The sequence below is a fragment of the Salvelinus sp. IW2-2015 genome, linkage group LG27 (genome assembly GCF_002910315.2).
Source record: "Salvelinus sp. IW2-2015 linkage group LG27, ASM291031v2, whole genome shotgun sequence".
In the NCBI taxonomy this organism is placed as follows: domain Eukaryota; kingdom Metazoa; phylum Chordata; class Actinopteri; order Salmoniformes; family Salmonidae; genus Salvelinus; species Salvelinus sp. IW2-2015.
The window spans coordinates 11628254-11640816 of record NC_036867.1 but is presented as its reverse complement, the minus strand read 5'-3'; the positions used below and the strand labels follow the sequence as shown (position 1 = coordinate 11640816).

At 41.6% G+C, this 12563-nt stretch overlaps 2 protein-coding genes across 3 annotated transcripts in view; both read left to right on the top strand.

The window, feature by feature from the left end:
- Window positions 1-1392, top strand: part of LOC111953256 (annexin A13) — a 7222-nt gene extending 5830 nt beyond the window's left edge. For both annotated transcript variants that reach the window (XM_023972411.2, XM_023972410.2), the window contains exon 11: window positions 812-1392. In XM_023972411.2, the coding sequence (XP_023828179.1) occupies window positions 812-931 (120 nt within the window). In that variant the 3' untranslated portion in view covers window positions 932-1392. The remainder of the gene's footprint in view (window positions 1-811) is intronic.
- Window positions 1393-6145: 4753 nt separating this feature from the next.
- Window positions 6146-12027, top strand: LOC111953255 (annexin A13). Its single transcript, XM_023972408.3, has 11 exons — window positions 6146-6245; window positions 7554-7629; window positions 7819-7913; window positions 8087-8257; window positions 8346-8379; window positions 10373-10452; window positions 10737-10805; window positions 10892-10993; window positions 11133-11208; window positions 11351-11463; window positions 11814-12027. The coding sequence occupies exons 1-11, from the start codon at window positions 6231-6233 to the stop codon at window positions 11931-11933; spliced, it is 951 nt and encodes a 316-aa protein (XP_023828176.1). The 5' UTR covers window positions 6146-6230; the 3' UTR covers window positions 11934-12027.
- The last annotated feature ends 536 nt before the right edge of the window (window positions 12028-12563 follow it).

Below are 12563 nucleotides of genomic sequence, written 5' to 3'. Positions count from 1 at the left end.
GACATGACCCTCCAGCATGACAATGCCACCAGCCATACTGCTCGTTCTGTGCGTGATTTCGCCAAGACAGGAATTGTCAGTGTTCTGCCATGGCCAGCAAAGAGCCCGGATCCCATTGAGCACATTTGGGACCTGTTGGATCGGAGGGTAAGGCTAGGGCCATTCCCCCCAGAAATGTCGCGAACTTGCAGGTACCTTGGTGAAGAGCAGGTAACATCTCACAGCAAGAACTTGCAAATTCTGTGCAGTCATGAGGAGGAGATGCACTGCAGTACTTATGCAGCTGGTGCCACACCAGATACCGACTGTTAATTTTGATTTGACCCCCCCCTTCGTTCTATTATTCCATTCCATTTCTGTTAGTCACATGTCTGTGGGAACTTGTTTCAGTTTAATGTCTCAGTTGTTGAATCTTATGTTCATACAAATATTTCACATGTTAGTTTGCTGAAAATAAACACAGTTGACAGTTTTTCATAACTGTGACCTTAATTGCCTACCGTCTGTAAGCTGTTAGTGTCTTAATGACCTTTCCACAGGTGCATGTTCATTAATTGTTTATGGTTCATTGAACAAGCATGGGAAACAGTGTTTAAACCCTTTACAATGAAGATCTGTAAAGTTATTTAGATTTTTACTAATTATCTTTGGATGACAGGGTCCTGAAAAAGGGACGTTTCTTTCTTTGCTGAGTTTACATGGCTCAGGGAATTGTGTAATCATTAAGAAAATGCCCCTTCTAGACTACTTGACTTGGAATCTAAAAGCAGACAAATGTCAGCTAAAGAGATATGTGTATTCTGTTCAACAGTATGATCTGGAGACCGTTAAAGACATGTACCTGGAGAAGTATGACATGTCCCTGAAGGATGCCATCAAATCTGAGTGTGGTGGGGACTTCAAACGTCTCCTGCTGGCTATCTGCCATTGAGCGAGAGAGAGAGTGGCGAGAGAGCAGAGTGCCTGAAAGGGACCGAGGGTGCTCCTGCTCACTCCTGGACAAACTAACGCTACTTACAATCGGTCCTACTGTCCTCAAGCATGCRACATTCTCGGATAGGGCAGGGGGTGGAACTGGAGATAGTTCAAATCCAGCTGGTTCTGTTCTCCTGATTTGGCATTGATGTCTAGGTTCCCTACAAAAGTGTTGTCAATATGTGGCTGCTATATTTGATCTACTTATCCAAAGGCAGTTGGATGCTCATAACATACCATGTGGTGTGATTTGGTTTTGATCGAGAGGAGTGCTAGGATTAGAGACTTACCTTAGACCAGCGATCCACAGTACCAGTGAAACTTAGTAGCCCTAGTCCTTGCTATTCTGTTTACTGTGTACACTTGTGACTAGATSTGACATTCCTAAATTCTCTTTTCTGCAGTTAAATTGAAGTTCAGTAGGATCAGGTGCTTCAGTGCTTGGCAGGAAGGTCAGTSTGCACACAAAAGGGCATTTGTAGGAACTGGAACAGGGTGTAGCTGGAAGATTAYGGTTATAGCATTGTATTGGACGTATCTGTCTTACACAGATGAGACCTATTCCATGGAGCAGTGATCATATTTTTGAGCTTGCATTTAAMATGAACAAACATTTTGTCCATGCTTAGTGAGACACCAATTGGATTTGATCTATCCAGTGCCAGTATCTTCCACCCCAAACTCCATCTTCAGTATTAACAAGTGTTTATAAACTGTTAGCTAGCTAGTTATATGCAATCTGTCCATCTACYTTGAAGTTATAACTTAAATGAAGGCGAAATGAAAGTGTCCTTAYGAAGCAATGGTATTTTATATGACACGAATCAATGCACATATATTTTTAAATAATCAACACTACCACTCCAAAGATAAGTACAGTGTAATTCTACTGTCTGATTAATCTTCACGGTGTCAGTCAAAAACAGTTATTTAATCCCCAAAAAGTAACTGTGCATTGACTTCATGCTTCAATATGTTGCAGGCAAGGGAAACTGCTGTGACAAATCTTCAAACACCTCATAAAATGTTTGTATTGCAAGACTAACACTAAAACTATTAACTGCATTAAGACTGCAGTATTATGTATCGTTTAAATGTGTTTAAAGATTTACTGTATACACAAGGTGTTTGAAAAGGTCTCGGAAGATATTTGAGAAAAAGATGTGGACTTGTACCTTTTGAAGTATCTAAACTCTTTGAATAACATGGTCTAAAATGTTATGACCACTGTCACTTCTGTGTCCCATAACGGCAGCAGTATTTTTAACATATTCCTATATTAGGAATGAGGTCATATTAGAAAGTCCTGTAATCTCAGCTGAATAACTTGAGATAGTTGTAACGATTTATAATGCTGGCTAGGCTACTATGAATTCCATGCAAGAGAGGATAATGTCAGCAGGGTTCAGACCGTGCACACCTGCCCTTATGGAAAGATATGGAATAGGGACCAATATTTGCCTCTGTATCAGCAAAATAATTAGTTTGGTAACAAATAAACACATGCAAATTACAGAATAAAATTGATGTTCAAAAAGTGTATATATATTTTTGTGAACATGGGTCTGTTTATGGAATCACATTTTACTGTACCTATTCAATACGTTTATTGGCCTATATAAAGGCATACATAAATATCATTAGTGTAAAAGGGGAAATGTTACTCACTGTAAAGTGCTCATGTTTCAAAGTTGAAGCTCATTTACTGCATTTCTACACAATTGCTAAACTGTAAAATGCTATTTGGAGCTTCATTCACCTCAGTCGATAGGGGACTAAACATTCTATGAACACGTCATACAGCATTTAGCTGCAACGCACTAGCTCGGCACCAGTATTAAGAACTATAGTTTAGTGCCCTGTAATTTTTATGGACAGCTGGGACACTTTTCAGCTATGAATGAACCCAGCGTTAAACGGTAGGAATTCGCCCATTGGTCGATGTAATTTATAGACTGCACAGGGAAGACAACCTTAATGTTCAACCTTCTGTCCTTATAATACAGTTTGTTTCATGCTCTCTGTGATGAGTCTTTGGATGTGTTCCCCTCCTTAGATGTTGCATGCATCAACCAATGGTTACATGCCACCTCATCGACTGTTCTGTCAGAGACCGGATTGCTATATTGTGGGTTGTGTTCCTCTGCTCAGAGAAATGACTGTATGTGAATGGACAAAGCCATTGATCACGTGAAACCATTCATTCCTATGTGAAGACTGAAAAGCGCATTGAAGCCAAATGAAGTCAGTTAAGATGGCGTCTCATGGAGACATACAATGCTCAGTTTAAGATATTCTAGGAAGTGACGTTGCTGGCAAGCTCAGTGCTGCCCCCTCATTGAGTAACTCAAATTGAAGGCTGCACTTAGTAACTGATTATCCATATACCGTGGGGCAAAAAAGTATTTAGTCAGCCACCAATTGTGCAAGTTCTCCACTTAAAAGATGAGAGAGGCTGTAATTTTCATCATAGGTACCTTCAACTATGACAGAACAAATGAGAAAAAAAAATCCAGAAAATCAACATTGTAGCGAATTTTTTAATCAATTCAATCTTGCAAATTATGGTGGACATAAGTATTTGTCCACCTACACACAAGAAGATTTCTGCTCTCACAGACCTGTAAACTTCTTCTTTAAGAGGCTCCTCTGTCCTCCACTCGTTAACTGTATTATGGCAAACTGTTTGAACTGTTTCAGTATAAAAGACCCTGTCCACAACCTCAAACAGTCACACTCCCAAACTCCACTATGGCCAAGACAAAGAGCTGTCAAAGGACCAGAGAGCAAAATTGTTAGACCTGCACTCAGGCTGGGAAGACTGAAATCTGCCAATAGGTTAGCAGCTTGGTTTTGAAGAATCAACTGTTGGGAGAATTGATTAGGAAATGGAGACTACAAGCCACGTGATAATCTCCTCGATCTGGGGGCTCCACGCAAGATCTCACCCGGGGGTCAATAATGATCAAAGAACGTGAGCAAAATTCCCAGAACACACGGGGGGCCTAGTGAATGACTGCCAGTAGAGCTGGGACCAAAGTACAAGGCCTACCATAGTACACACTACGCCCGCCAGGGACTTCAATCCCTGCAGTGCCAGACCGTGTCCCGCTGCTTAAGCCCCGTACATTGTTCCAGGCCCGTCTGAAGTTTTGCTAGGCGAGCATTGGATGATCCAGAAGAGATTGGGAGAATGTATATGGTCAGATGAAACAAAATATTAATTTTTGGTAAAAAATTCAACTTCGTTCGTGTTTTTGGGCGGGACAAGAATGCTGAGTTTGCATCCAAAGAACACCATCCCTACTGTGAAGCCTGGGGGTTGGACATCATGCTTTGGGAGCTGTTTTTTCTGCAAAGGGACCAGGACGACTGATCCGTGTAAAGGACAGAATGATGGGGCCCTGTATCGTTTGAGCTTTTGAGTGAAAACCTCCTTCCATCGCAGGGGATTGAGATGAAACGTGGCTGGGTCTGTTTCAGCATGCACAATGATCCCAAACAACTCCCGGCAACGAAGGAGTGGCTTTTCGTAAGAAGCATTTCAAGGTCCTGGAGTGGCCCTAGCCAGTCTGTAGATCTCAACTCCATAGAAACTCTTTGGAGGGAGTTGAAAGTCCGTTGTTGCTCACCCACACGCCCCAAAACATCATGCCTTCTAGGGAGATCTGCAAATGGCGGAATGGCCAAAATAACCAGCAACAGTGTGTGAAACCTTGTGAAGACTTACCAGAAAAGTTTGACCTCTGTCATTGGCCAACAAAGGTATATCAAAGTATTGAGATAAACTTTTGTTTTGACCAATCCTATTTTCCACATCATTTGCAAATAAATTCCTTAAAATGCCTACAATGTGATTTTTCTGGATTTTTTTTCTCATTTTGTCTGTCATAGTTGAAGTGTACCTATGATGAAAATTACAGGCCTCTCTCATCTTTTTAAGTGGGAGAACTTGCACAATTGGTGGCTGACTAAATACTTTCTTGCCCCACTGTATATATTCTTATGGGTGCGATTTAAAATATAATCGGTTCAAGGACATGCATCTTGTGTATTAGAAGTAATTATTGTTACCATGATTTTCTTCAATTTTGTGTTTATTTATGTGAAGAATGACCACAAAGATTGCCATTTTTCCATTCACTACGCTCCTGCCTACTCATCTATTTGAATACTTTTTTGAATATTCGATGAGTGTTGTCAACCACCTGTACTCAATGAAGAGTGAGACGCTATGCTATACTCATGAATATGCATAGTCCATCTCGAATTTCAACAGGGACAACTCTAATATAAAGTGTTTTTCTCAAAGTCGCGGGGTCACGTGCATCACACTTATATCAGTAAATTCGAAACAAGAAACTTCTATTAGATCAAATAAGCCTCACGTTTCAAAATAGCAATTCATTTTTATCTTGACTAAATTTGACACTCGCTCGTTTCCCCCCATACAAAACGTCTCACTTGCTTAATAATTAATGATCTGCTTAACGTGGACAGATTTTTGGCGGAGTAAACCCTCATGCTTCGCCTCTCCCTCTCTGTCTGGGCTTAGAGCAGGGGTGTCAAACTAATTCCATGGAGGGCCTAGTGTSTACTGGGTTGTCTTTTTTCCTTTCAATTAAGACCTAGACAACCAGGTGAGGGGAGTTCCTTACTAATTAGTGACCTTAATTCATCAACCAAGTACACGGGAGGGTCGAAAACCAGGAGACATTCGTCATTCTGTGGAATGAGTTTTGACACATGTGGCTTGGAGTTTTAGCAAAGATAAGTTTAGAAACTCTGGTTGTAGCCAGAGACGGAAGAGGAAGCGAGACAGCACACACACTGTTTTTTTCTGGTTCAATGAAAGTCAATTAACTAAATCATATTTCACTTAGGGCCCCCAAAAGGCTAGGGCTAGCTCTGACTGCATGTGTGGGTCTGGATGTGGGTAGGTAGACCTGTGAGCCACTGCAACCCCCATCAAAGTTGCACATCCCTGAACTAAGTAAACCAGACCCAGCTGCTATTTCATTGGTGTCTATGGGAGACACACCCAGTTAAGTAGACCGGAACTGACACATTTATTTCAATTGTAAACGGCCTGAGTGAACTGTCTTTATTTATCCACCAACTTTGGTTTTAGCCTCGSTAAATCGAGGCTGATCTCGCGAGTTTACATGAATGTCCGCTACCACAGCTGGTAAATACGAGGATATCTCAACTATATACGTCAGTGATCTCAACACAGCGGGACAAATATCTGTAAAATGGGAAACTGCCAAGTAAGTACCGAAACCTTACATCCTTTTATAAATTTACAAAGATGTGATAAAACGAAGTGTAACCGGGGCAAGTCGATTGGAAATGATAGACATTTGTGAATATTATCTAGGCTACTGTGTAGGCCAATACGTTTTTTATTTTTTGGTCAATTATTTTTGTAAGGGGTGGATTGTTATAACGCCATCAGAAAACTATTTTGATTTTGTATCCTACATTCCACACTACCACAACTGAATGTAGAATTATAATAGATTCTATAATTTTTATTCAGATTGACACATTGTGTCAAATCTGTCACCGTGATTTATTAAATCCAAATGCCCTACAAATTACAAACCAGCGCATGTSACAGGCCTGGGGAAACGCAGAGGAAGCAGCCACACCTATGCGGAATCAATCACAATCCCGTTTAGATTAACCTAAATAATGAACGAGTGAATCAGAGAGGAAGGGTGCGGGTGGGAGGCTATGGTGGGAGCAGAGCATGAGGGTGTTTCATAGAGATAGATAGAGGACTCATCTTTGTATCTGTGCTAATATGGAGTCTGCGACATCATGGGCAACGCCCTTGAGACTATCTCCATTTTAAAGTAGTCAATATTMTTTTGTGTTTGAAAAAAGCATAAAGCTAATATTGGGGATTGAACCAAGTCGTGTGTGTTAAGTTATTGTGGCCGCTAGATGGCAGTGATATAACGGTAGCTTTAAGCCATTTACTAACCATAGGSAACTCAATTTGAAGAAGAATGCAATGCTGTGATCATTGGCTGATCACTCCCAACCCATAGGAATCCCCACCCAGTTGACTATTATAAAAATGGTGAAGAGAGAAAGCCCTCAATGGCACTGTCCGTGCTAAAATGGTTATGTCCATCGAGAGTCCTCTGTCTTTTTCTATGGGGTGTTTCCATCATMATGTCTCAATTTTGGCTATGGGGCGCTGCGCCCATCTACTTTGTTTGATTAACACACATCCGCCTMCAAATTCCTGAGCCAGTGTATTTCTTGCCATTTCAGTTCATTATATTCTCCCCTCCCCCATGTCATGTTACGTTGTTTCTAATGCTACAGTGTTATTACATGATACATACCTGAAAAGGCCTACTGATTTCAATGTTTTTAAACTATTGTGATGTTAAATAGTTTCTCACTAGGATTGGAAGGGAGGGTAGACTAGACCAGGCTACTATATAAGGGAAGTCATGCATCAAACTGCTCCCAAAACGTTTTCTATTAGGGTGTTTTTTTATGTGGCTATTARCTCTTATGTAGAGCATGTCATAATGATTATCTTTATGTTAATTTAGCCCACAATCATGCCATGTGAGAACTTTGATGTTGGGGCTGACATAAAGGCCTTATGCAAAGCCTGCAAAGGCTTGGGTAAGTTGCGATTATTTTTTTGTTAATTTATAGCATTCCAGGGATGTTTCTGCTCAATGAGTGAGTTTACTTACAATGAACAAGTAGCTGTGCCCAAGCTATTTAATGGCACAACATTGTACCATAGTCCAAATAGTGCCTGAAGGTGGTATTTGTGTTTTTTTTTAATGATTGTATTTTGTTGTACAGGCACTGATGAACAGGTCATCATTGACATACTTACTAACCGCTGTGCAGTCCAGCGCATGGAAATTAAACAGGCCTATTTTGACAAGTATGGGAATGTGAGTATCAAACTCATTCATTTAATAGGCAAGGAATTATGTACATCTTATACCGCACCAGGAAATATGTCGTTTTGCATAACCGAAATGTGTGGCTAATTTGAGGAAACCAGCCAACTACACCCATCGCTCTCTCGCTCTCTTTTCTCTGTCGCTTTCTTTCTCTGGAGAAGGAGTTGGTGGATGTGCTGAAGAGTGAGCTGGGGGGGAACTTTGAGAATGCCGTCGTGGCCATGCTGGACCCTCCAGTCGTCTATACAGTGAAGGAGCTCAGGAGGGCCATGAAGGGAGCAGGCACTGATGAGGATACTCTGGTGGAGATTCTGTGCACTGCCACAAACGCTGTACGTTTCAACACATTCAAGATTAGAAGAAAAACTTCTTCTTAATATGTATTTTCTTCCCTCATTCTCTTTTTTTCCCCCCCAACAGGATATTCACATGTTAAAAGAATGCTACTTTCAGGGTAAGTATYAATTTCACCCTCACACTGCACTTTAAAGCTGGCATCCTTAATCTCGGACATCATTGCACGTRTGATAGAAGAGCACTATGTACTACCAAGAGTCGTGCTCCTCAGCTCGGGAACAAAAACAATAACAACGGTAGTTGGGYGGCCAGTGGTACTGTTTCCCCCTACCGGGCATGACATCTTTAAAGGGACAACCTCATATTCATAATCTCCAGCACCACCCCAACATCAACATATGTRAAAAGACAAGTGTTTCTGATGACATCATACGCACACACTGTTGMCATCATCTGGTGTACGTTGTGATTTTAACCAACTATGAGTAGGCAAAGGTTACTTCACCCGTTACTTTATTAACCTTCGCTCGCTCATACGTGGCTAAAATTACATGATGCACACCAGATGATATGGAAAGTGTTTCCGGTGACATCATCTGGTGTGCATCTTTTTGACTGCAAAACAGAGAAACTCCCTGTTTTCACATGTGTTGATGTTGGGGTGGTGCTGGAGATGATCAATAAGAGCTGCCCAAGCTCCTGTGGGTTTCGCGCTGTCAAGCCATTATTAGAATGGTGRAGTTACGTGATAGCTAGTCGTTTTATTTCCATGTCAATTTCCAACCGTCTACTAGTGGCAACGCGAGTGTCTGTTAACATCTAGTTGGCTCGCGTCAAGCTAGGCTGTTGGGGATGGGCTAMAGCGTAAGCTACAGCTCCGAACATTGCGGGTTCAATMCCTGTGCTAGGCACTCGTTTTTTAATTGTAATTATATTCTAACCCTGACCAACACCTTAACCCGAACCTTATGTAACAGTTTMRCTTCCGTCCCTCTCCTCGCCCCTACCTGGGCTCGAACCAGGGATCCTCTGCACACATCGACAACAGCCACCCTCGAAGCATCGTTACCCATCGCTCCACAAAAGCCGAGGCCCTTGGGAACAACTACTTCAAGTCTCAGAGCGAGTGACGTCACCGATTGAAACGTTATTAGCGCGCACCACGCTAACTAGCCTAGCTCAACAATACCACTGAAATGCTAACCTAAGCACACCTTACACTTTAAGGATTAATGCCTAAACTTAAACCCATGACCTTAACACTTACTCAGAATTAATGCCTAAACTTAACCCTCAAGGTTAGTTTCAGTATCACTTTTCCGCAGTTTGACTGATAGCTACAGATGTAGGATCTTCTTTTGAGCCAGTATGATACAGCAGATAAATAATCCTGCAGCAACAGGAAATGTGAATTATTATGTGGATTATAATTCATGGAATTTTTTTGTAGGCTTCTGACATTTTAAAGTGAAATTAAAAACTTTAGAAGTCTTTTAAAACCTTGAATACACTACACGTTTGCATTTCCTGCTGAGCAGGAAMATTTTCAGCAGCAAGAGTGACCAAYTTAAGACCCTACATCTGTAACAGATGGCAACACGGTCCATAATCAGCCACACACTCTAATCTCTGTTTCCTGCAGTTACGGCAACTCTCTGTCTGCCTTAAAAGTTGTGTTGAATATAAGGATGAAAAATATATTTTTCCCCCATTAACTTAATCAAGTGTCTTTTTGCATGATTATTCATTATATAATATTTACTAAAGTTGACAAGGGTTAACAGGAAGAAGCCCTGAAGTGAACCGAACTCATTTGGCTGGTTTAGGGCAAGAGTTCATAGTTTGCATGACCCGTAAAGTCCATAGGCTTGCCATCCCAACCACACTGTTCACCTTATTCTGCTCAACCTGTTGCTTTCTGCACTGCTGATTCCGTTCTGATTTGTGATTAAAAGACATATCTTGTTGTTATGGGTGGGGCTTTCCACCATGCCTTTTCCCAATTGGCTTAGATAGAATAATGATATCAGTGGTTTTATCAACTAGGGAACACCTATTCCTCTGTGCCTCTCAATGTTACATCTGCCTTTAATAATATATTCCCAATTCTTCAGTTGCATTCTCTCTTTGTTTCTCTGTGACTTCTCTAGTGCACGAACGAGACCTGGAATCAGATATCGAAGGGGACACTAGTGGAGATGTGAGAAACCTGCTCACTGCTCTTTTACAGGTAAGTGGYCCCATGGTTTCACTCTTGGACTCTTGCCATGTAACCCAATTCCCTTCCCTTCTTTGAACTGAAATCAAGCTCCCTCTGCCTGCCCTATCTCTTAACCCTATGCCTCTCTCTTTCTATCTCACTCACTCACACACACACACACGTTGGCTGTCTGCCTGCCTGCTTTTTCAATGTCCTTTCATTAGTAAAATGGAGGCCAGAAACAATATCCTGAGCCAGACAGAAAGGCTACATTTCATCTCACCACAGAAGTCAGTGAAAGCTTTCTGTTCTAGGGCACCAGAGATGAGAGTTACGATGTGGATGAGGGTCTGGCTGAAGCAGATGCCACCGCCCTGTTTGAGGTATGGCACGGAGAAGTACATTCAAGAAACGACAATATCAAGAAGTGGATTTACCTGTTTTAATTTCAATCATATTTACAATTTAGGCTGGTGAGGGATGTTTTGGAACGGATGAATCCACGTTCAGCTTCGTCCTGGCCAACCGAAACTACCTCCAGCTACAGGCCACCTTCAAGGTGTATGAGCAGGTGGGTCCACTGCTGGCAGCCTGTGTCTGTTATCAGTCTCAGTATATTTATTTTGTACGCACAGAAGGCTCCATGTGATCTGTCCTCTGTACTGCTGTGTATGCTTAGTGTTACGCTAACCCTGTTTCCTTTGTCCCAGCTATCTGGAACGGAAATCCTGGATGCCATTGATAATGAGGTCTCTGGGACACTGAAGGGCTGCTACATCACACTTGGTGTGTACACAACTTAAAAGCAGTACATTCAACTAGATTAAAAAGTTACTCACTTGAATGCGATATGTCAGGTGCCTTTACAAATAGCTATCTTTATTTTGGTTKAAAATCAGTGTATTTTAAGGCGTTTTTTTCTTTTCAGTGAGGGTTGCTAAGAACCCTCAGCTTTATTTCGCCCGGCGACTGAATGAAGCCATGAAAGGAGCAGGCACTGATGAGGACACCCTCATCCGCATCGTCATATGCCGCTCTGAGGTAATGTATGGACATACACTCTCTGACAGAGTCTTAGGACCGTGCTTTGCTCTATCAAAGACACCAAATACGTTTGTGACTACTGACTACATGCATAAAATGTATATTAAATACTTTACTTTATGGTAACATTTGTAAACCATGTAAATAATGACATGAAAATAGGTTGGGGTTATGTCATCCAAAGAGGCTATKCTAATTTTGCGGACTACCTCAGCAACAATTGCAAATGCATTATACATGGCTCAGGGAAATCATTAAGAAAATGCCCCTTTTAGACTACTGGACTCGGTTGATTAATCCAAATGCAGACAAMRSWYMKCWKMWGMKRWSYKTTTTCTGTTCAACAGTATGATCTGGAGACCATTAAAGACATGTACCTGGAGAAGTACGACATGTCCCTGAAGGATGCCATCAAATCTGAGTGTGGTGGGGACTTCAAACGTCTCCTGCTGGCTGTCTGCCATTGAGAGAGAGAGAGAGAGAGAGAGAGGGAGGAAGGGAGAGAGATATATATATATATAGAGGGAAGAGAGATCACAGAGTGCCTAAAAGGGACCGAGGGTGCTGCTGCTCACTCGGACAAACTAACGCTACTTACAATCAGTTCTACTGTCCTCAAACATGCGACATGCTCGGATAGCTCAAATCCAGCTGGTTCTGTTCTCMTGATTTGGCATTGAAGTCTAGGGGTCTCTACAAAAGTGGCATGAGTATACTAAAGACAGTTGTGTTCATGTGACATGATTCATTTTGATCTAGMGGAGTGCTAGGACTAGTATAGAGACTTAACATACTGTACTTTAGACCAACAATCCATATTACCATTGGAACTTATAGTGGCTCTAGTCCTTGAAGTTATCTCTAGATATCAAAGTTCCCAACATTCTCTTTGCTGCAGTGAAATTGGCTAAGTGAAGTTCAGTAGGATCAGGAAGGTCAGTCTGCACACAAAAAGGCATTTGTAGGAACTGGAACAGGGTGTAGCTGGAARATTACAGTAGAGCATTGTATTGAACGTATCAGTCTTATACAGATAAGACCTATGTCCAATACAGCATGTACATTTGATAGGATCTGTAGTGCACAGATATGTGGCA

What these genes read in the sequence shown, in the direction of transcription:
- LOC111953255 (XM_023972408.3), top strand. An exon ending in ATGCCACCGCCCTGTTTGAG is followed by an intron (nt 10,806 to 10,891) that starts GTATGGCACGGA and finishes TTTACAATTTAG; the next exon opens with GCTGGTGAGGGATGTTTTGG. An exon ending in GGGCTGCTACATCACACTTG is followed by an intron (nt 11,209 to 11,350) that starts GTGTGTACACAA and finishes TTTTCTTTTCAG; the next exon opens with TGAGGGTTGCTAAGAACCCT.